General features: G+C 42.0%; 1 protein-coding gene across 3 annotated transcripts in view; it reads right to left on the minus strand.

The window, feature by feature from the left end:
• The window catches only part of ENO4 (enolase 4), a 506130-nt gene that overhangs the window by 388854 nt on the left and 94843 nt on the right, over positions 1–22433 (minus strand). For all 3 annotated transcript variants that reach the window (XM_085603160.1, XM_085603154.1, XM_085603150.1), the window contains exons 3-4: positions 16915–17105; positions 2103–2254 (exon numbers count right to left, since the gene is read on the minus strand). In XM_085603160.1, coding sequence (XP_085459286.1) covers positions 2103–2254; positions 16915–17105 — 343 coding nt within the window. The remainder of the gene's footprint in view (positions 1–2102; positions 2255–16914; positions 17106–22433) is intronic.

Consider the following 22433-nt stretch of genomic DNA (forward strand, 5'->3'; position numbering starts at 1 on the left):
TTAAAATTCTGAATATGTGCCTTTCCTAAATAAGAACTTTAACTATATTGCCTACCAGTATTGAAGACATGCCACTCCTACACTACACCTTGTAGTACTGTCTGATGTAACATTTCCTATTCACTGATTTACACATATATGATTGTCTCTGTTCAATGTGTGTGTGGTATAAAGTGCTCTGACACCTTACACTGGTATGACTGGTGCTATAAAACTAAATGAATCTGAGAGACAGTGGTTATGGAGACTCGAGAGGCACTGTTAAAGGGTGCTAGTGAGGGAATCCGTGGCAGAGGTGGTCATTGGGGGGGGGCGCCAACAGACATTGTCGCACAGGGCGCCACCAGCGTTAAAGCCAGCCCTGACTGAGATCCATGAACATGACAGTCTTCAGCTTTGCTTTGAACTCTGTTACTCACCTGTGCTTTGTAAGCAGAGCACCATATGGGTGGCTGGTGTGGTACTCAGTGTCACAAAAGAGACCTTGAAGAGAGGCAGAGTGTTGTGTGAGCTGCCCCCAAGGGGAGGTTATGATACATTGTGTGGAGTAAAGCAAAAAAGAAAGGTTGCTCATTTGCTTGTCATGCTAGTAGACACTTGGGTCACAAAGGCCACGGGCGGGGAAGGTTTGGCACTGAAAGGCCTTTTTGTAGCAATGCCAACATTGGATAGAAAATATCCGCAGCAAGCCTGCATAAAATACAAGACTACTCTTAAATGATATCAGAGAAGCATAGAAAATAGAAAACAAAAGATGAAAGACAAAGGAGCTGATCATGTTTTTTACTCATACAGCTCTCAAAAACAGAATATGGATTATAAGGAGTCTTCAAGCTTGTTTACCTACTCAAATGATTAACATAAAGAGAAGTGGTCCATAGCAGAGAGGATCCACAGTCAGAATACTGAAAAGGAGGAGCCATAAAAATCAAAATCACCACAGTATCTGAACTTACTGGTCAGTGCTGTTTTCCAATCCAAGTAGAGGTAAACATCAGATATTCCCAACAACCTCACACATCAAAGGAACTCCAAGAGGTAGGCCTGTATAGATCTGATTAAAATAGGTGTTGGTAATTCACGAGCTGTGGAGTGTGGCAAAGCATGTAGACAGTGCCCAAGAAATACGATTGCTACAAAATGTTAAATTATATCTAAAGTATCCAATACGTTGAAAGAGTTCACAATGAAAAATAGATTAAATGTCTCCAACAACATTTAAAGGAAACTTCTTTTACATCAGCCTTAGAAATTAATGTGCTGTTCAATATTACGGGTCCCTTGACAGTTTTGGTCAGTATGGACACTATAGCTCGGTAACTCAGCTGGGATCATCAATATTTCTACAAAGCTTTGATCTTAGACTCACGACTTTCAATTGCATCACAGAGGCATTCCTCAGAAGTAGAATCCGTCTCCTACCATCATACTATTTACATGCAGCTAAACAGAGCTGTCCAGTTCTCTCATTGCTGTCCCTTTGACAAACTGGCACACAATTGGGAATTCTGGCACTTTTTACTCCAGTCCAACAACAAGCAGAACAAGTAGAATGCGATGAAGAACGACTCGTAGAAAATTGTGCCATCTTATAGTGTACTTTTGTTACTGAATAAAGGCTTATACTTAATGTAGCACTGACAAAGAAAAAGAAGACACGTTCACAAATAGAATAAGTAAAAAATCTCGCACAGACATTTAGAAAATACAGACCTAATAAAAACATTAAAACATTTCCATTACTGACCATTCTATGTTGGTGACAAAAAAGAACAAAAACAGTTCATTGTATTCTTTAAGCATGTTTGTGAAAGCGGAAATAACCATCAAGATGTTTTGTGAAGTGCATATTTGTGATGTCACAAAGTCAACAAACAGGAGCTAAGGTCCACCATGACATCGCAGAAAAGGCCATATAGTGCTTAATAGCACAAGACACATAATGAAGGCAAACAATGGGCAGTACTGATGCACTGCTGAATCAGAATTATAAATAACAGAATGATAACCTCAGACGTAAACTGATGAACCTAGAAGGCGGCGTATTTTGTGTTATAATGTGTAAACTCCGGCAGCACCATTAGAAATGTGAAACTGCAAACCTTTGCCGCTTCCTTTCTTTTTCTTGCTCCTTGGTGATGGGGTTGGTGTCGGCGTTGGCACAGGTACTGGAGGACTCTCTATGGATTCTCTTTCTTCTTTTTCAATTCTCGCTCTCTCGTTTGCTTCATACAATTCCTTTGCAAAAAATTCACTGCAAGGACATGAAGGATAAACATGCAAGTAAACATGCGAATCTAGCAACCCAATCCAGCAAGCCATCAAAATGTAAAGAAAGACCAGCAGACATCCTGTGAGTTTGTACTGGAACTGATGGCAATGTCAAACGTTGTAAGACTGCAACTGGTACTACCAACCCATTTTTTCTAAAGGCTTCTATATTCTCAACTGCGAGGCTGATGACTCTCTTCTGTGTCCTGGGAAGTGCTTAGACAGATCAATACTTTAAAGCATTAAAGACTTTGTTTTCTTTACAAGCGTATGTACACAGAGAGCATTAATACAGTACAACAATCAAAATTTAACCTACTACCAACTTAGAAGGAACAAATTAATATCTAATGTAAAATGTATAATACAGCTCAAATTTGAGGTTCTCTGGATAGTAATGCTTGATGTGACAAAGTGATGGGTGCAAGTAATGCAGACTATATGTTTCAATTTATATTACAATGTTTTACTTTTATTTGGGTAATGGGTTATGCGTTTCGAGAGAAAGACATGCAAGCGTATGGAGGAAAAATTCTGTCCAGTTTCTGGAATGGTATACTCTTTTAAGTTCCAACATATTCCTACCCTTTTCATCAAGTAAGAGCAGACCTATAAAAACTGCCAATAGACAGGAAATTAACTTTAAAAGTGACAATGTACTTTAAAACAAAATTTAAAATCCGACTATTATCAAGTTCAAAATATTCCAGTTTAAGAAATAGCAAGCCTTTTATGCTATCACTTCAGGAAAAAGAACAAATTTTTACCTAATTCCTTAAACTCACTAGTTTTGTCTTAAAAATTACACCGGAAAGGTAAGGCAGAACATTTTGGATTAAAAGTCTTGAAACCCTGGTGGTAGACACCAAAGGCGGATGTTTCACCCTCCTAGGACGGAGACCCATGAACATGACAACCTCCAGCTTTTCTTTGCTTTGAACTCTGTTACTCACCTGTGCTTTGTAAGCAGAACACCATCTAGGTGACTGATGTGGTACTCAGTGTAAAAAAAGAGACCTTGAAGAGGGGCAGAGTGTTGCTGTGAGGTTATGATACACTGTGTGCAGTAAAGCTAAAGGCTTCTCATTCACTTGGCATGCCAGTGGACACTTGGGACACAGCCCCCAGGCAGAGGAGGTTTGGCACTGAAAGGCCTTTTTGTAGCAAACCCAAAATTGGATAGAAGATATCCAAAACACGGCTGCGTGAAATACAAGACTACTCCTGAATGATGTCAGAGAAAAATAGAGAATAGAAAACAAAAGAACGACAAAGGAGCCGATTATGTTTTCACTCATACATCCCTCAAAAACAGAATATGGATAACCAAGAGCCTTCCGCTTGTGCTTGCCTGTGAGGGAACCCGTGATGGAGACACTGGACAACATGGAGGGTACAATGAACTGACTAAAGAACAAGGCAAATTAATGTTATGAGAAGGTTGTTGTCCTGGAGGTAAAGACAACCAGCATCTAATTTAGGATTGAAAGGTTATATGAAAAGAATGCAAAGTTAGGATAATAAGAGGACACAATAGACAAGAGGATTTATATGCACTGGTCAAATCCATTCCTTGCGCGAACAGGATAGCTGGAAATTTGCTTGCAATGGTGTCAACTAAGGGCTATTGGACTGCCAGCTGAGTAGTGAGTTATGGCCGAGGACCTTTTGCTGCCATTCAGGGTCAATAGATGGTCCTGAATTGTTAGTAGGGTTAGGTGAAGATTAAAAGTTTTTTTTCATACCTGTTGCGAAGTTTCATGGAATACTTCCCAAATTGTTAGGCTTTGCTGCACTAGCAAAAACACTGACTTTCACACCACCAATGTATGTGCCATATATCTTTATTTAATACTTTAAAAGGGTTCTGCATATGATACTCTTGGCAGAAAAGAGTTCAGGACTTCCAATGCAGTTTTTGTGCACATCAAATCACTTACAGAAACTGAAGGTACTGCAATACTGAGAAGAAAACTCACCCCGGAATTACAAGTAATTCTTTTTGGTATGAGGAATAATATTGGAATTGTTTGGTTCTGCGCCTAATTCTGCATTAGTCACTAATTCTGGTGAAAATATCAAAAATAACTCGTGTTATACCAATAATTCTTAACATTTCTTTACCCAAAAATATTTTCGATTTAGATCACATCTCACAATTAATGGATGCTTCCTTCTGCCAGAATCACATACACACAATTTGCAATACAATAGTTTATTACAACAGGAAACACATCTCCCTAACAAGACTCATTTTAAATACAGTCAAACATTTTCCGACTGTTTACATTTGTGAACATATAATTATATTTTTTTATCTAAATATTGTTCACAATGGAACAGACAGTGGTTTTTCTTTTCTACACAGCGTGTTGACTATCATCATTATTTTAATTAGTCTCTCTCAGGATGTTTCAAAATTCATCTTGAGATTTAAATCTTGGGGGGTAATAATGCCACAAGGTATTAATGAAACTTGGCAATTATATATCTTGTTATATCAATTGTCTGCACCCACCAAAAATTACCTGTTCTAAGAGTTTAGTTGTCGTCTGAAAACTAAAAACATATTTCTAAAGCGACTTAGTGAAAAAAACAATGGGCATTTTAACGATTGAGTTATTTATTTACTGGGCGCAAACTAATGTCCGAAGGCGTCTAGGCGCTAAAAGAAACCTGTTGTGATAGCCAAATCCTAGCCATACCCGAACCGTCGCATTTATGGAAGATGGACTAACGGGTGAAGAGCCAAGTCTTGAAGCCCTTCCTTAAAGAAAGCAAGTCAGAGGAGATCTTTAGATTGATGTGAAGACAATTCCATAATCTAGCGGTGACAGTGACAAAACGTTTGCCCCCCCAGCTTGAAAGCTAGAATCTGGGAACCTCCACCAGCTTTAGAGATGATGACTGGAGATTTCTTGGCGGAACACACCAAAGGAACTAGTTCTTTAGGTATTCCAGTCCGTGATAGGGGAAGGCCTTAAAATGAATCCTCTTCTCCACAAGAAGCTAGTGGAGGGATTTAAGAGCTTGTTTAGCTGAAGAATGTCTGGGAATCCCTAATAATAAGCAAGCAGCTGCATTCTGGAGAACCTGTAGCTTGTTAAGAAGACCTTTCTGTAGACCAACAAAGAGGGTGTTACAGTAGTCTAACTTAGATAAGATGAGCACCAAGACAACCGCTTTTGAAGATCCAGAGGTATAAATGGGAAGATTTTACTTAACATTTTTTAATGTAAAAAAGGTGAATGAGGTGATGGCCTTTACCTGATGAGTGAAGGACAAGGCTGTATTGCAGATAACGCCCAGGTTTTATGCCTATGTAACTGTAAGAAGGAGCGAGGTGAGTTCCTGAAGCCACCAATCAGGAGGCCAAAAGGAGGAGGAATTGCTGAAGAGCAATACTTTGGTTTTGTTTGAATTTAACTTTGGGCAATTCTCCATCATCCACTTACTTACCAGTTGCATGCAGCTATGAAACTTAAAAGCTGTGTCCTGAATAGTGTTTGTGACAGAAACAATAAACTGTGTCTCATCGGAGTATGACACCATGGTAAAGCAAAATGTTTTAATAAGCCTGGCCGGAGGAGTGATGTATAGATTAAAAAGAAAGGGGCTCAATGAAGAGCCCTGTGGAACCCGGAAGGAAGTTGAAAAGTATGTGATGAATAACTGTCTAGTTCCACAATTTGCTCACACCAAGTTAAAAAAGATTTAAAAAGAGAAAGAGCGGCATCGCCTATGCCAATTTCTTGGAGGCGACTTATCAATAAGCTGCGGTCCATCGTATCGAAAGCAGCCAAGGGGTCCAGCAAAATTAGACTGGCATTTCCTCCGTTGTCGACTGCACGTCTGACTTCCTCCTTCGCAGTAATCAGGGCAAGCTCTGTACTGTGCTCACTCTTAAAACCATACTGCATAGGATACAAAATATAGTTGGTATTGATAAAAGTAGTCTATTCTTGATTCATGGATTTTTCAAGCACAACCGGCAAATCGGGAAGTAGTTACTGGGGTTCAAAGAGTCGAAGTTGTTTTTTTTTTTGTTTTTTTAAGAGAGGCAGAATGGAATCCTTTCAAATGTTTGGAAATATTCTTGTTTTGAGGATGAGATAAAAGATTTCAGTGAGTTGCTGTGCAACAGGATCCAGAGCTACGTGAGCTATTCTAGGGGGACAAGGATCTGCCGGGGAGCCAGCTTTGGTTGTACGAAGAAGTTTGAGAACCTGGTCATACGAGATGAACGAAAAATTTGATAGTCGAGCAGAGTTAGCTAGAAACGGGCCCTTTTGGTCTGTTAGACTAGCCAAAACCCCACTACTCTCAGCAGAGGAGCTATACCTTCTCAGAGAGTGACTCAAGGCAAATGTGTCGTAAATGCTACATATTTTTTCACAGGAAAAAAAAGAAGCTAGAGTGTTACAGAAGGTTTGATCAATGGCACAGTTTCTAGTCTCCGGGGTTCTGCTTAGTTTCTGGACCGTGGAAAATAATTCTTTAGTGCTGTTATTTGTGGATTTTATTTTATCCGAGAATCAATTCTTTATACTCTCCATCAGCTCCCTATACATTTTTTATTCGGCGGTGGCATAGTTTTGTCACAACCGCAGTTCTTGCTGGAGGCATCGCTTTTTTAAAAGCCTGAGTTCCTCTGAAAACCAGGGCTCAGTAGAGGTAGCTCTGTTTACCTTCTCAGATTTTAAGGGCACTAGAGTATGTACTATCGAGCCAATCCAAGAGTGATACTCCAAGGATACTACCTCTGGATCAGAGGAAATAGAAGGTCTATTATTTTCCAATAGAGTATTACATTCCATGGCATCTAAACTGAGCCATTGGTGCCATTTGTACATTCTGGATGGAATGCTCTTATTGCCAGAGGTAATAGGTACAGATAAGGTAAACAGAACCGCTGAGTGATCCGACCAGTGTAATTGAAGTATACTGTTGGATTCCAAAAACTGGCCGTCTGTAAAGACGGAATCAAGCAGATGCCCTGCCCTATGAGTAGGGCCCCTAATAATCTGTTCCAACCTTGCACTAGTCATCAAATCAGTAAGGTCACTAGTATCTTTATTCTGCAACTTATCCAAATGGAAATCGCAAAAAATAGTGTAGTCCTGGGAATTGACCTTATACTCTAGTAACTGACTGAGAGTTTGAATAAAGTTGGCTCTAAGGCCAGGTGGGCGATAGATAAGAAGTCCATTAAAGAAATAAGTGTGACTAAGTTTGATTTTAAAGGAGAGCACCTCACAGTCGGGGTATCAGTAAGTGTTGCCCTTAGATGATCACGATAAACTATGGAAATGCCCCCTCACTTTTTTCCCCTTCCGGTCTTTCGTCACAATGGAGAAGCTTGCCGTGGTGGCTAGAATCATGTCGGGGCCAGATGCAGCATCGGCCCAGGTTTTCACCACAAAAGAAATGTCAAAGGCATGTGCTTTTACAAAGTCTGCAAATTCAAGCTTGTGTTTTATCAGTGACCGAGCATTTACTAGTGCACAATGCCAAAATTGTGTAACCATTTTTCCTTAACCTTTCCTTTCTCCTTAACCTTTGTTTCCTTAGCCGGGGGGAGCAATATATACTCGAAATGTTTAGTTCAAGATGATTGCTTCTGGAGTAAATAATTATCTCCTTCAGTTGCGGCCTAAAATCGGCAGGAGGGCTTGCGCTGAGCGCGGTCCGAGCATGTACGGGCGCAGACGGGCTTGCCTTTAACACACCTTCGGCGAGGGACTGGAGAACTCTGTAAATACAGTAATTATATGAAGTGAATAGGGATGAACATAAATTAGGTAAAAAGAAAAGTGAAATTAGATAAATTAACGGAACATGATGTATAATGATCAATTTATACCTCCTAGGATTATTTGCTCCTTTACTTTTACGTCTGAAGATGAATTATGTCATGTCCTAAGGATGGATAATTAATTGAAATGATGATCGTCGAAATGCTATGTGGATGAAACAAGTCTATATACTGATTAGCATTATGCTCAATGTAAAGCTTAACAGATAAAAACAGATGCTTTCCAAATGGCAATAGGAATGTCTACATACACTGTAAACGAGTCTAAAAGAGAGAGACATATTGTGGTAACATATCAAGTATTTAGGCTAATGTGCATTTTATGGAAATATGTTAAAATAAGAGATGCCTATATTTATATTGCATTTGTAGACTTAAGGGCAGCATTTGACCTTGTTCCAAGTGGGTTGCTCTGGGCACAGTTGAAAAATCAGGGAGTCCCAGACGACATCCTTACCCAGATAGTTAGTTTGCACCAGGGTAACTATGCTATGGTCCGTTGGGGGTGAATGTTGAACTAACTGTGCCAATCCCAATTAGTAGAGGAGTGAGACAGGGGTGTGTGCTCACACCTACTTTGTTCTCACTCTTTATGAACGATGTTGTTGACCATCTGAACAAGTGCAGTCATGACTCCCCGCAGCCATTCGCGTCTCCGGTTCCAGCATTGCTTTTTGCTAATGATACTATTCTGGTTTCGCAGACGCCGAGGGGTCTCCAAAAACTTCTAGATTACTTCAATCAATACTGCACTGGAAAGGGATTGGAAATAAACATTAGCAAGTCCAAATGTACGTCCTTAAAAGCCCATCGGTCCTTTAAGAAAAACATCCATGTTGGTAAGAAAAATATTGAAATGATCTCACATTTTAATTATCTGGGTATTACTAGAAGTTCTAGGGTGTTGTGGAATCCCCAAATAAATCACGCAAGAAGGATTCTTACACATGGTGCAAGGGTGGTCAATAGTAAATATAATACGTATACAATAAAAGCTGTTACGCCGGCTCTAGAGATTTATAAGTACAAAGCCAAGGCCGCAGCATTGTATGGGGCTGAGCTGTGGAGCGTAGAAAATTTAGGGCAGCTTCCCATTGAGGAAGATAAATTAATGAGGGGTCTATTAGGTCTACCGGCGGCTACACCATTTACGCCCCTTTCCCACGATCTTAACGTAAAACGGGTAGAGCATTTTGCAAACTTGAGACCTCTGCTATTTTTGGTGAGGTTGTGGATGATGCAGGAGTTGGATCATTATAGAAAAGGCCTTAGACTTAGATGAACTGCTAACTCTCCCCTTGCTGTGTTATGTGAAAGCACGGTTCGTTAAGCTTGGTTTAAGTGATTATTGGGACGAGCCACAAACACTGTCCCACAACCAATTAAAGCAGGTATCTTGGGAGTACCAGTTGAACATGCTACATAGTAACCAAAAATTAGGCAGATTAACCACACAATTCTCGGGAGCCAAGCCTTGTCCAGGGTTTGAGGAATTGTTGGATGTTGTTTATTATCCCCTGGCAAGAACAGTATATTTGAAGTTTTGTTATGGTATCCCAAAAATTGAAGCTTATACAGTAAAATGGAATACTGAAAATGAGCTAAACGCCCTTTGCACTTGATACCCTTGAGCAAATGCAGAACGTATTGCACATATTTTGTTTTTTTGCACATTTTATAAGATTAGAAAGAAATGGATTTGACCTGTCTGCCAGAGGTTGGGATACAGAAAGCACCTGGTAGAGATTTTGAGGTACGAAATGCTGCCTTATGTTGTTTCTGGCTTGAGTAGGTATTTATGAGCAGTTGCAATTGCACAGAATAAAAAAATCGTCCTAAAATTTAAATAAAATGTTTTTTAAATAATGTATTATTTGCTTATTTGAATCTGATGTTATTCTTTCTTTCTTATTGTTTTAAATGGAGAAATGTATTTTAATGTAACTTTTATGGTTAGTAACCAAAATAAAGTTTGAAAGAAGATTGTTGTAATACAACTTTGTTTGGGAGTGTGTATTTATATGAAGTAGTACACATTGAAAAATAATGAAACTAGTTTGGTATATGATATTGTATAATAAAGAAAGCCTCTGAAACAATTCTGAAACTTTAAAATATTTTTAGCCAAATATATTTAATGAACTAGTGCTAGAATACAAGCATAGCTTTTGTAATTTTTACACACTGTATTGTTCCAGAACCCTTTTAAGAGTCTTAAGGGGCTTCTTCCAATTTTTGTATAGTAAAATTCACAGTTTCTAGACCCTTTTCGGATGACAAAATCCTCAAGGGGTGATCTGGCAAATTTGTTCACAGAAATATCCACAAGGGATAATGACACACCTTCTGTTACTAGCCAGGAATTATGAGCAAATCAGAATGAGGATGCTAGTGTTCTATGCCATACAATTGTACCTAAAAACACCACAAATGTAAAGTTGCACAGCAAACCTCACAGAAATTGTTCAATGTGCATAGAAAGGCTCTGCAAACATTACAACTACAGAGAAAAAGTCTGCAGGCATTTTCAAGCTTGAAATAGAGAAAAAAAATTCTCGCTGTGACGCTAAAGTTATCTACCAAAGCAAAGTAGAACTTTGCAGTGGCAAAGGTAAGATGTGAAACTGGGAAGATTTGCAAACTTTTGAAAAGGAAAAATCTGGATCTTCTCAACGTGAAAAACATACTCTGCATACTGTTAATGTAGATGCCGTCCACATCAATGTGGAACAATGCTACAGAATCAAATGCCACCACAAACTGAGAGAAGACTAGGGTGCCATTTTGGTATTTTAAGTTTATGACAATTAAGACAGAGAGTAGATATATCGGGCACAGTGAAAATGAAGATGAGGTCTTTTAAGGGGTCTAAAATATAAATTTTATTTGATATGTAACCAGACCCCACCATGTGCAAGCTAAAGCTGAACAGCACTGAAAAGTGTTCAACTGATAAAAGTTGATAGGATGGCTTGCTTCAAACTGCACAACTATGAGTAGTTTGGATTGAGTGGCGTAACATTTCTGGGTCTCTGAGAGGGTTGAGGTTCATCTGGCAGCAAGTATCAGGGTTAGTGGGTAAGATTATTGTTATGAAAAGTAAAGACCACACACGAGGTGAGTGTGACTCTCTTTATTCTGGTCATCCGCTCTCCACACTGAATACAGAACCTTCGTTTCACAACATTCTAAGGTGAGCTCCCACTGCCCGGCCGTACCAACAGGGTCAGCAGGGAGGGGGGATGGGCTATACCATTATAACATTAATGGAGATTATAACACATCTCCTTATGTGGGGAAACAAAGGAAAGGCTTTACGGTTGGGGTGAGATAACCACTCTGTCTTTGCTCCAAGTCTGTCCATTCTCCAGGTGAACTACATTGCGACCACACCTTACCACTCCCTGGTGTGTATGGTACTTGCTACGTCCTGGCTGGACATGAGTGGGCATCTTAACCTGCACAGTGGTGCCAACCTTGTACTCCTGGGCTTTGACACCATGCATCTGGTCGTACCGCCCTTTGTATTTTCGTTGGTGTTGAGAAATCTTCACTCTGCTCTTAACCTGGTCGGGGACTACCCTTCTTCCTCCTCCCAACCAACCCGGGTTCATTTTAGTGCAGGGTTCCCTCCCTCTCAAACACGCAAAAGGAGACACCCCTGTGACAAGATTGGGAGTGGTATGGTAAGACCAGATGCACTCTCTTAAAGAATCTTCTACATCGAATCCACTGGTGATGGCCAATTGGATGTGCTCTTTAATTAACCGATTGGCCCTCTCTACCAACCCATTAGCTCTTGGGCAATAGAGAGCAGTTTTTTCATGCTTTATGTTGAGATTCTCTAAGAACGACTTCATTGTCTCTGAGGTAAACTGCACCCCATTGTCTGTCACCAATGTTGTTGGGATGCCCTCATATACAAAGACACTCTTTAAAAATGAGATAAGGTTGCTTGTCGTGGTAGATGACGTAAATTTAAAATTCACCCAATGAGAGGTATAATCAACAAGAACAAACATGAACCTCCTTTGTGTACCCAGGATTTCCATAGGACCAATAATGTCAACAGCTAGTTTTGTCCAAGGAACCTCCGGAACCTCAACCGGGGATAAGGGAGTATTGCGTGTGATTTTGCTTTTGTCACTATTAGCACAGCTAATGCACTCCTTTACTTTTTGTTCAACCATGGAGTCCATTCTTGGGAACCAGAAGCAGCTCCTAACTTTGTTCTTAGTGAGGCTCCTCCCTAAGTGACCCTCATGTGCCAGGTCGATAATTTTGTTCCTCATACTCTTGGGAGGAACCACTCTGTTCCCTCGATGTACCACCTCCGACTGTATTGACAATTCATACCTCACCTCCCAAAAGTCCTTGACAGAATCTGGAACTTGTGAGCGAGTCTCAGGCCACCCATTGAGGATAAACTGTTTAAGAATGCACATTTCTTTGTCCTCCTTCACGCTAGCATCCCATTCTTCTTTAGTTAAAGCAGGGAGATGTATGGCTAAAATGGGGACATCCAACTGTTCCTCGCTAGAATAATCCACCAGTGGTGACCTTGATAAATAGTCCGCAATCACATTCTCTGGACCTGGGAGGTACTCCACTTTAAAGCAGTAGTTTTCTAGGCCCAAGACCCATTTAGAAATTCTCGGGGAATTGTTATGTACATTTTTTGACGAGAACATAAATGTCAGAGGCTTGTGGTCAGTGTGTATAACAAATTGCATCCCCCACAGGAAAAACTTAAAATGGTTGACAGCCCAGAAGCACGCCAACGCCTCCCTCTCGATGACTGAATAGTTTTTTTCCGCTGAATTGAGGGTCCGTGATGCAAAAGCTATAATGGTATCTTGGCCTTTATCCTTTTGTGAAAGCATCGCACCCAACCCTTTGTTGGATGCATCCGTGGTGAGGATAGTTTTTTTCCGTGGGTCGAACGACCCTAGTGCAGGTGAACCAAGGATACGATCTTTTATGGACTTCACCATCATACTGTGTCTCTCCTCCCACACAAATTCTCTGTCTTTCTTTAAAAGTTCACGTAGACCATCACAAAGATCCGCAAACGTTTTTACGTACTTCGACATGTACTCAACTAGGCCTAGAAAGGATTTAAGCTCCTCTTTGCTTGAAGGGTTTGCCGCATCCCTGACCGCTTGAATCAGACTGTGCTTTGGTTTGAACCCCTCCTTAGATATGGTGTGACCCAAATAATCCACAGAGGTCACTTTGATCTTGCACTTATCCAGTTTGACAGTTAATCCAGCATTAGACAATCTCTGGCACACTGTGTTGAGGATAACATCATGTTCTTCCTCCGTCGCCCCATACATTAGTATGTCATCCTGAAAACACAGAGTGTTTTTTATACCCTCCAGTACGTTTTGCATGACTTTTTGAAAAACTGATGCGGCCGAAGCCAAGCCGAAAGGCATCCTGATGAACATGTAGGCCCCAAACGGTGATGAAAATGCCGTTAGGGGTCTTGAATCAGGATGTAACTCGACCTGATGGTACGCCATCGATAAGTCTATGACAGAGAAGTAACAACCTTTCCCCATTGTGCTCAGCATCTCATTTATGTTGGGCAGTGGGAACCTCTCCACCCAGATATTGTCGTTGAGACTGCGCAGGTCCACACAAACACGGATACCATTACCATTGGCTTTAGAAGCAATAACTAAAGGGGCCAACCATTCTGATGCCTCTATCGGTTGAATGACACCCATGTCACACAATTTATCTAACTCACTTTTGAGGACTTCTCTCAACCGGAAAGGAACTGGTCGCGCTCTGTGGACCACAGGTTTAGCGCTCCTCTTGACTTTAATTCTGTGTTGGAAATCAATTAACTTTCCCAATTTTTCCGTAAAAAGATCGGGAAACGCTTCTTGTATGAGGTTATTGCCATTAGGAATGTCTACTAGGATGACCTGGTTCTCATTGTTGGGGTCAAGGATAATACCCAGATCTTTCTGGTGTTTCCACCCCAACAGGTTCGCACCCCTCTCAACTACATACACTTTGCCTACAATGGTTCTACCCTTGAAGTCTATGTGACTACTAACCATTCCCACCAAAGGGATGGGGTCTCTAGTGTATCCCTCAGGCGATATATCAGGGGGAGCCAGCATACCCTTGTCACACCCCAGGGAATTCTCAAAATCTGCTAGGTTAACCAACGTAAACGGTGAACACGAGTCCGCATACACCTCAAGGGGTTTGTTGTCAATGAGAATGACACATTTAGGATAATTGGGCCTTTCCACTTCTTGGCTATCTTTCACCTGAAAAATGAATCTTGCTTGCGATTCCCCACTGGTGTTGACAGTCCTAGCAGGGCTACTTGAACTTGAACCATCCCTGCACACCCTGGCTAAATGTCCTCTTCTATTGCATTTTTTACTCAACACCCCCCGTGCAGAACAAAAGGGGCTGTTGGCCAGGTGGTTATTGCTGCCACACCTAAAACATTTCAACCCTTGGGACTCCCTTATAGGATTACTAAATGGTGTGCTTTTACAACTTTCTCTATTGTTAACCTTAAAAACTTCTCCCTCAGACCCTTCACTCTGAATGGCTGCCACAACTTCCTCTTTAATTTTCATTTCTCTGACACACTTGGCGGTGTGCTCCACAGATTGTGCAATAGAAACGGCATCCTTTAGGGATGGGTTTTTCGCCAACAGTTTCTCTTGTACTTTTCCACTATTTGTACACCTCACAAGTTGATCTCTTATAAGGGAATCGTTTAAGTCACCAAAATCACACAATTGTGTAAGACCTCTCAGGGCAGCTATGTAATTATTAATCGACTCCCCCTTTCCTTGGGTGCGACTAAAAAACTTATGGCGTTCAAGCACCACATTGACCTTGTCACCAAAATGTAACTCCAATTTCATCAGAGTAATGTCATACACATCAAAATTATCCTCCTCTTCCAACTCAGGTTCAGGTAAAGTTTCATAAACTTTCCGTCCATGAACGCCCAAATTGTGTAACAAGATATGTTGTTTGCGCAGCGGGGAGAACCTTTCACCCCCCATAGCGATTAAATAGGACTCAAATAGCTTTGTCCAGTCTTTCCAATGTATCTCTGGATCACCACAGTCATTGAGGAAAGACGGAGGTTGGCTCATGCCAGGAGTGCCCATTTCGTATCTGTGAGGTTCACCAAGATATAAAGCTATATTACTGGCAACCTTGACTTAAAACAGAGGAAGTGCAGTTTTGAGGCAACACGACCTATGCGAGGAGCAAAGCAAGATCACGAGCAGGAATACACATCCAAACACCTGCCAGCTGAGCCACGAATAACCAAACGCACAAGGGTGTGCGTGTCACTGTGGATTAGGTACCTTCGCTTCAAAGAAAAGTTTAAACAAGCAGGAACAGCTTAGACTGTCCAGAATGTGTGCGTGCCACAGTGCAGAAATACACGCTAATGCATACAGCATTTGAGATGCACAACACCTGTGTGCATGTCACAGAGGAGGAGATTCACACCACGGAAATAGCTTTGAAGAATATTACCACACGACTATGTGCGTGCGTCACAGACGAACAGAAGAAACTGGTTGGACCTTACTTGTAGATCCGGAGACTTCAGACTGGAACAAAAGGACTGGAGCGCCGGTAGATGTTGCCTCAAGGCGGGGCCAGAGGAGACTGCTGACTGGCCCGGAGAGTACTGGTGCGCCGGCAGACGACACCGCAGGGCGGAGCGGAACGCCTCCTCAGGAAGGCAGCCCCACAGGAAACAGCTGTTGCCAGGCGAAGGCGAGCGCCGGAGCTGACACCGCACAGGCTGCCGTTCCAAAACTGAACTCGATGGCAAAACACTCCGCTTCAGGGATAGAGCACGACAAACCCAACAAGCAGGAGCTTCAAGACGAACAGCTGGGCACCAGGGATCGGCACACGGGGCTAATCACGCATCCCTAACAGGAACGCTGAGGCGAATTTCGTCACTTTCCACATGGCAGGAATGTGAAATCCATCGTTCTCCTTCCCCCCGAAGCACAGGATGCCGGCTGTCTCAGCGTCCCCTCACGTCGGTCACTCTCCGTGAGGACCGGACAGCACCACTGTAGAAGAACAGAGTCACCATATGGAGAAGCAGCACAGTAACTCCGACCCCAAGACTGACTAGTACTTGAGCACGTAGCAGGAGAGAACAACGTAAAAAGGGGAGATGACCAGCTGCCCCCTCCGCAGACGTCGCCAGTGTTATGAAAAGTAAAGACCACACACGAGGTGAGTGTGACTCTCTTTATTCTGGTCATCCGCTCTCCACACTGAATACAGAACCTTCGTTTCACAACATTCTAAGGTGAGCTCCCACTGCCCGGCCGTACCAACAGGGTCAGCAGGGAGGGGGGATGGGCTATACCATTATAACATTAATGGAGATTATAACAATTATATTATGGACAAAATAGCAGGGTTCTTAGAGTATAGGGTAATTTTATAGTGTGGTGTGATACCGGAACAATAGAACAGTAAAGAGTTGCTTGGACCAGAGCAATGTAGATTGGCTGATGTGATGAACCCATAGAATGGTGGCAATAACCTATGCAGCCCAAAATGTTTTCCTAACAACTGATTACAGAAGACGATAGCAGCTATTTTTAATATTGTAGAGACAATGTTGATCTGGAGTCATAGCTGCATTCCTCTAATAAATACACAGAGATCACAGCCAGTCTGCGTTATTACCTTCAAGAATGTTTTAAATAATATATGTGATGACTGAATAGATGACATGACATCTATGAAAACTCTCCAGCATCATAATTCACAAATACAGATTCTGATCTTACCTTAATATTCTGTCAATTTTGAGCTGCTCACTTGGGTCAAGTCCAGTGAGCAATGGATTCAATGATTCTTTTATCCATTCTAGCGCTTTTTCCACAGATCTTTTCATTTCCTTCTCTTCGGCCTCAACTGCAGAGGGTGGAGAATGTTCAGCTAATTCGGAATGAGTTGAAATAACAGAGGAGGAAATGTGCTGTAAAACGAAATCAAAACCATATTGGTAAAATATCATGATTCCAGATGTCAAAATTGTTAAAATCAAAAACGGAAAGTAGAGACCAGTTCTCAAATTGTAAACTCAGATCTCACATGTGTAGGCAGATTGTTTGCTGAAGAAGACAGGAGAAAAATGTCAAACGTATATTGTGTATGTGTATCCTCTGCAGGTTGACATGCTTAATATCTCTGGTTGACAGAAGGGCATGGGTTAGAGGGAGGGAGAAAGTTGAACACATTATGAAACAAGTTACTTACCTGTACACTATGGTTCTCCAGTATTGATATATTTCATAGATTCACATGCTTGTATCTTCCCCGTCGTCGTGGTGGGAGTCTCACGGTAAATGAAATAAATAGCAGTAAAAAGAAAAAAACTGCCTAGACACCATAGATAAGCATAGACTTTGGTAGCCCAATACCATCATTATGTGGTCCAAATGCCAGCCAATGAGACGCCTGTCCTGAGATCACACTCCCCAGCAGAGCCACAATACCTCAGATTTCCAGCCCCGAGAGTGAGTCAAGGAAGTAATCAGAGATAAAAAGTGGTCCGCCTGAGAAACGGGGAGGCGGGCGGGTCGCATGTGAATCTATGAAAGATATCAATACTAGAGAACCATAGTGTACAGGTAAGTAACTTGTTTCTTTTCCAGTATTGAATCTTTCATAGATTCACATGCTTGTATCAGAATAGAAAGCAGTACACTTACAAGGAAGTGTTTCCAGGAGAGCACTTATCTCTTACTCAGACTCTGCTTCCTGTTTGTAAAGCTAACCAATATCCTCTAGAAGATAGAATAGGTTGTGTGTATCAACCTGTATCATAACGTCAAATACTACACAAAATTCAATGGCATATAGTAAGAAAAATATTCAAAACAACATTTTAGGAAAAGACATTCACATGAAAAAAAGAGACATTTTCTTTGGACAAAAACATTGTTAGGTAAATACCTTAATGAAACAAGTGACGCAGCACAGCTTGTCCCACTGCTGAATCTGCTTTCCAAGCTGTGTCCAGACAGTAGTTCTTGGTAAACGTGTGTACATTCTTCCACGTTACCACTCTGCAAATATCCGGAAGTGATACTCCCGCAAACAATGCAGTCGAAGTCGCCATTTTTCTGGTTGAGTGAGCTCGCACCTTGGAGCGTAAAGGATTTACAGCTTTCTTGTGACACAAAGTAATGGCTGAAGTTATCCACCTGGATATGCTAGTCCTTGACAAAGCCAAACCTTTCCTGGGACCAGCAAACGCTATTAACAACTGACTTATCTTTCGAAAGGACTTTGTCTTATCAATATAAAATTTTAAACACCTCCTGACATCCAATGTGTGCAAAGATGGGACTTTAAAATATGTGGAAAGAACAATAGGTTTGTTGAGGTGAAAATCTGAAGAGACTTTCAGAATTAATTTAGGGTTTGTTTGTAAGATCACCTTGTCTGTCTTGAATTGAAGGAAAGGCTCTGTGATGGAAAAGGCCTGAATCTCACTGACTCTTCTAGCTGACGTCAGAGCCAGGAGTAGAGCTAATTTCCAGGATACAAACAGCAGGTCAGCTTTGTGAATCGGTTCGAATCGTGATTTCATGAGTTCTGCCAAGACTGTGTTCAACTGCCATGGTACTGATGGATGGCTAATTGGAGGGAAAACTCTGGATAATCCTTTTAAGAACTCTTTTATCACTCTCTGCGACCAAAGAGATGGATGACCTGGCTTCCTGCGATATCTTGAAATGGCAGTCAGATGTACTTTGACTGATGCATGAGAAAGACCTGCCTTGGCCAGATGCAATAGATAAGGGAGAACCTGCTCCGGAGAAGAGTGTAAGGGGTGAAGAGACTGTGTCAAGCACCATTGGCAAGAACCTCTTCCAATTTGCCACATAGGTTTTATTTGTGGAAATTGCACGAGCGTGGGAGAGGATATTCCGGCATTCATCATCAATCTTTAGGGACTGAAATTCGTGCTCATGAGGTTCCATGCCGATAAGTTCAGCGAGGCCAACTGGGGATGAAGAACTTGACCCCTGCTCATGGAGATCAAATCCTGGAGAAGCTCCGAGAACCAGAATTGTCTCGGCCATGCCGGGGCTATTAGAATTAAATGACACAGTTCCCATCTCATTTTTCTGAGCACCTTCGGAATCAGCGCGAATGGGGGAAATGCATATGCGAACATCCCCGTCGGACGGAGCTGAAGAGCATTCCACCCAAGACCCTGGTTGAGGGAATCTACTTGCAAACTGTTTGCACTTTTTTTTGTTGCGATTGGCAAACAGATCCAGAACTGGAGTGCCCCATAAGCGAAAAATGTGAGTGAGCTGATCCTGATTCAGTTCCCATTCGTGACAAACACTTGCTGATCTGCTTAGCGAATATGCCCTTATGTTGTGTATTCCTGGAACATGTTGAACTTGGAGAGAGATATTGTGCACCAGAAGCCAATTCTAGATTTCTTGAGCTTGCGTTGAAAGTGGCTTTGATCTTGTTGCTCCCGGTTTTATTAAATAAAACATCGTTGTTGTACTGTCTGTTCTGACTAGAACTGGAGAATTGTGGATTCTGGCGAGAAAGGCTTGAAGGCCCAAGAACACTGCTTTTAGCTCCAATAAGTTGATGTGTAATTGAGCCTCTTGTTTGCTCCAATGTCCTTGGATTTCTAGGTCTTGAAGATGTGCTCCCCATCCCTGTAATGATGCATATGTTGTCATTATATAACTGGGTGATTTTGGTTCGAAGATTAGCCCTTCTGATAAGTTCTGTCTTACTCCCCACCATGACAGCGCCTCCTTTATTTGAGGATTGATGAGAATACGAACCTCGAAGGAACCTTGATGTTGCACCCATTGAAGGTCCAGAAGTTGTTGTAGAGGCTGCATGCGAAGCCGACAATTTGGGTCTAAGGGGATGCAAGATGACATCATCCCCAACAAGGATTTGAATATTCTTACTGAAGTGAACCTTCTTTTCTTTAGTTGTGAGGTAAGTTTCAGAATTTTTGGGATGCGTTCCTCTGAAGGGTACGCTTTTGCTTCTTTGGTTTGTAATAACGCTCCTAGAAATTGAAGAGACTGGGACGGAGTTAGATAAGATTTTTCCATGTTTATGCACAATCCTAGAAACTGGAAGAGATTCATGCAACATTCCAGGGATTGCAGAGTGTCTCTGACCGATGTGGCCCTTTATCAACCAAGCGTCCTGATATGGATAAATCTGATGACCTTGCTGTCTCAGATACGCTGCCACCAGCGCCATGCATTTCGTGAACACTCTTGCCGCAGATCGAAGACCGAAGGGCAACACTCTGAACTGGTAGTGGTGCCCCGCCACCGCGAATCTGAGATACTGTCTGTGACGTACGTGTATTGGAATATAGAAGTATGCATCTAATAGATCTAATGATGTCATATATTCTCCTCTTCTTAGCATCATCAGAATTTCCTGAAGGGATAGCATACGGAAAGATTGCTTCCGGAAGAATTTGTTTTAGCCTCTGATATCCATTATCTGTCTCCATTTGTTTGATTGTTTTTTCTGTATGAGGAAAATGCGAGTAGATTCCTTTCCCTCGCTGTTGAAGAGGGGCCTCCTCTATTGCTCATTTTACCAAAAGGGACAGAACTTCCGCCTTGAGGGCCGAGAGATGTTGCTGTTCTGTGAATGGGAGGACGATCTGGAAGTTTGCAGAGGAAATCTGGGATTGTCACTGTGTTCGATTGGTGTCCTGTAATTTTCCTCTTGTCGAAGGTTTTCATCTGGACTGCTGCTGGTAAGATGAATTTGAGGATCGAAATTGCTGTGCATTTGAATACTGACGATACCCTTGTTGATGGTAGGGCTGATATCTATTGGATTGGTAGGACAATCTTTTCTGAAAGTGTCCTCTTGATCCTCTGCCACGAAAGGAATGAAATCTGCCTTGCTGCAGTGAACCCAATGCCCTCGCAGTATCCGTATCCTTCCTAATACCTTGCAGAGCATTATCCACGTGACTGCCAAATAGATTTTCCCCATCGAAGGGCATGTCCACTATTTTAGTCTGAAAGTCCGGCCTGAATGAGGTAGCCTTAAGCCCTCCCTGCCTGCAAAGCGCTATGGCTCCTGCCATTTGTCTGAACGCCACCGCTGATATATCCATAGCTATGTCTATGGATTCCGAGGCTACTCTAGCTCCATCCTGCAATATCAGAGTAGCTTCTTCCTTTTTGTCCTCCGGCAGATGTGATAAAAGAGGAACTATATCCGACCACATCTGCCTGTTGAAACAGCTAATTATGGCAAGCGCATTCGATGCTCTAATAGAAGTTGCCACCATAAGTGCGAAACGTTTTCCTGTACCATAAAGTTTCCTTCCTTCCTTGTCAGGAGGAACTGAACACATAGACGATGGATTCTTTGAACGTCTTTGTGCAGCCTGCATCACCACAGACTCTGGACGGGGATGTCCAATAAGACATGCTGGTGATGATTCTGGAGCCCGGTATTTCTTCTCTATTCTGGGAACCAAGGCTGCGACAGAAGCAGGATTCTTCATAATTTTCAATCTCTCATCCCATATATGTTTTACTATGGGGATTGTCCTTATAGATTTCCTGGACGAATCTTTGAAATCATATAGGAAACATCCTGTTTCCTTAACCGGTAGAGGAAGTTCAAACCTCTTAGAAGCCTTTTCCATGAGTTCATGGAATCCCAGAATATCCTCCGGTGGCGATGTCGCCGGGGAGGGGGGCGGCGATGGAGAGGAAGGGATAATGTACTGGTCCCATTCATCACCCACAGGATGATCCTGACTCAGTTCTCCTTCCTCAGGTTGGTCTTCAACCTCGCTGTCAACTAAGTCATCTCTGATGGTAATGACTTTTGGCATGAGCACCTTCTGCACCGGCGGTGGAGGCTGTTTAACTGGAGCCTGCACAACAGGTTGTTGTTTACTTGTAACTTCCTTTGAAGAGGTATTAGAGTCAGGGAAACGACAATAGTAGTCGTTAATCATGCTCCTGAGATCCAATACCAGCAATAGAGGCATGGACACAGACTCCTCCAGGTGCATTATCCTCCTCCTCCTCGTAATCATAGGCGTCTTCAAAAGACTCATAACGTTTTGAACCAGTTAGGGGGCGATCTTTAAAAGAGAAATCCTCCTGCACTTCTTGGTATTCCTCCTCATCAGTTTCCTGGCTTTTGATTTACAACTGAGAAGGGCTGTAAGCGACACCATATGGACTTTCCTCTTCAGATTCCTGCATCTAAAGAAGGTTTGAAGGAGGCAGCGGAGAAATTTTTGTCCAAGAAG

The sequence above is a fragment of the Triturus cristatus genome, chromosome 1_2 (genome assembly GCF_964204655.1).
Source record: "Triturus cristatus chromosome 1_2, aTriCri1.1, whole genome shotgun sequence".
In the NCBI taxonomy this organism is placed as follows: Eukaryota; Metazoa; Chordata; class Amphibia; order Caudata; family Salamandridae; genus Triturus; species Triturus cristatus.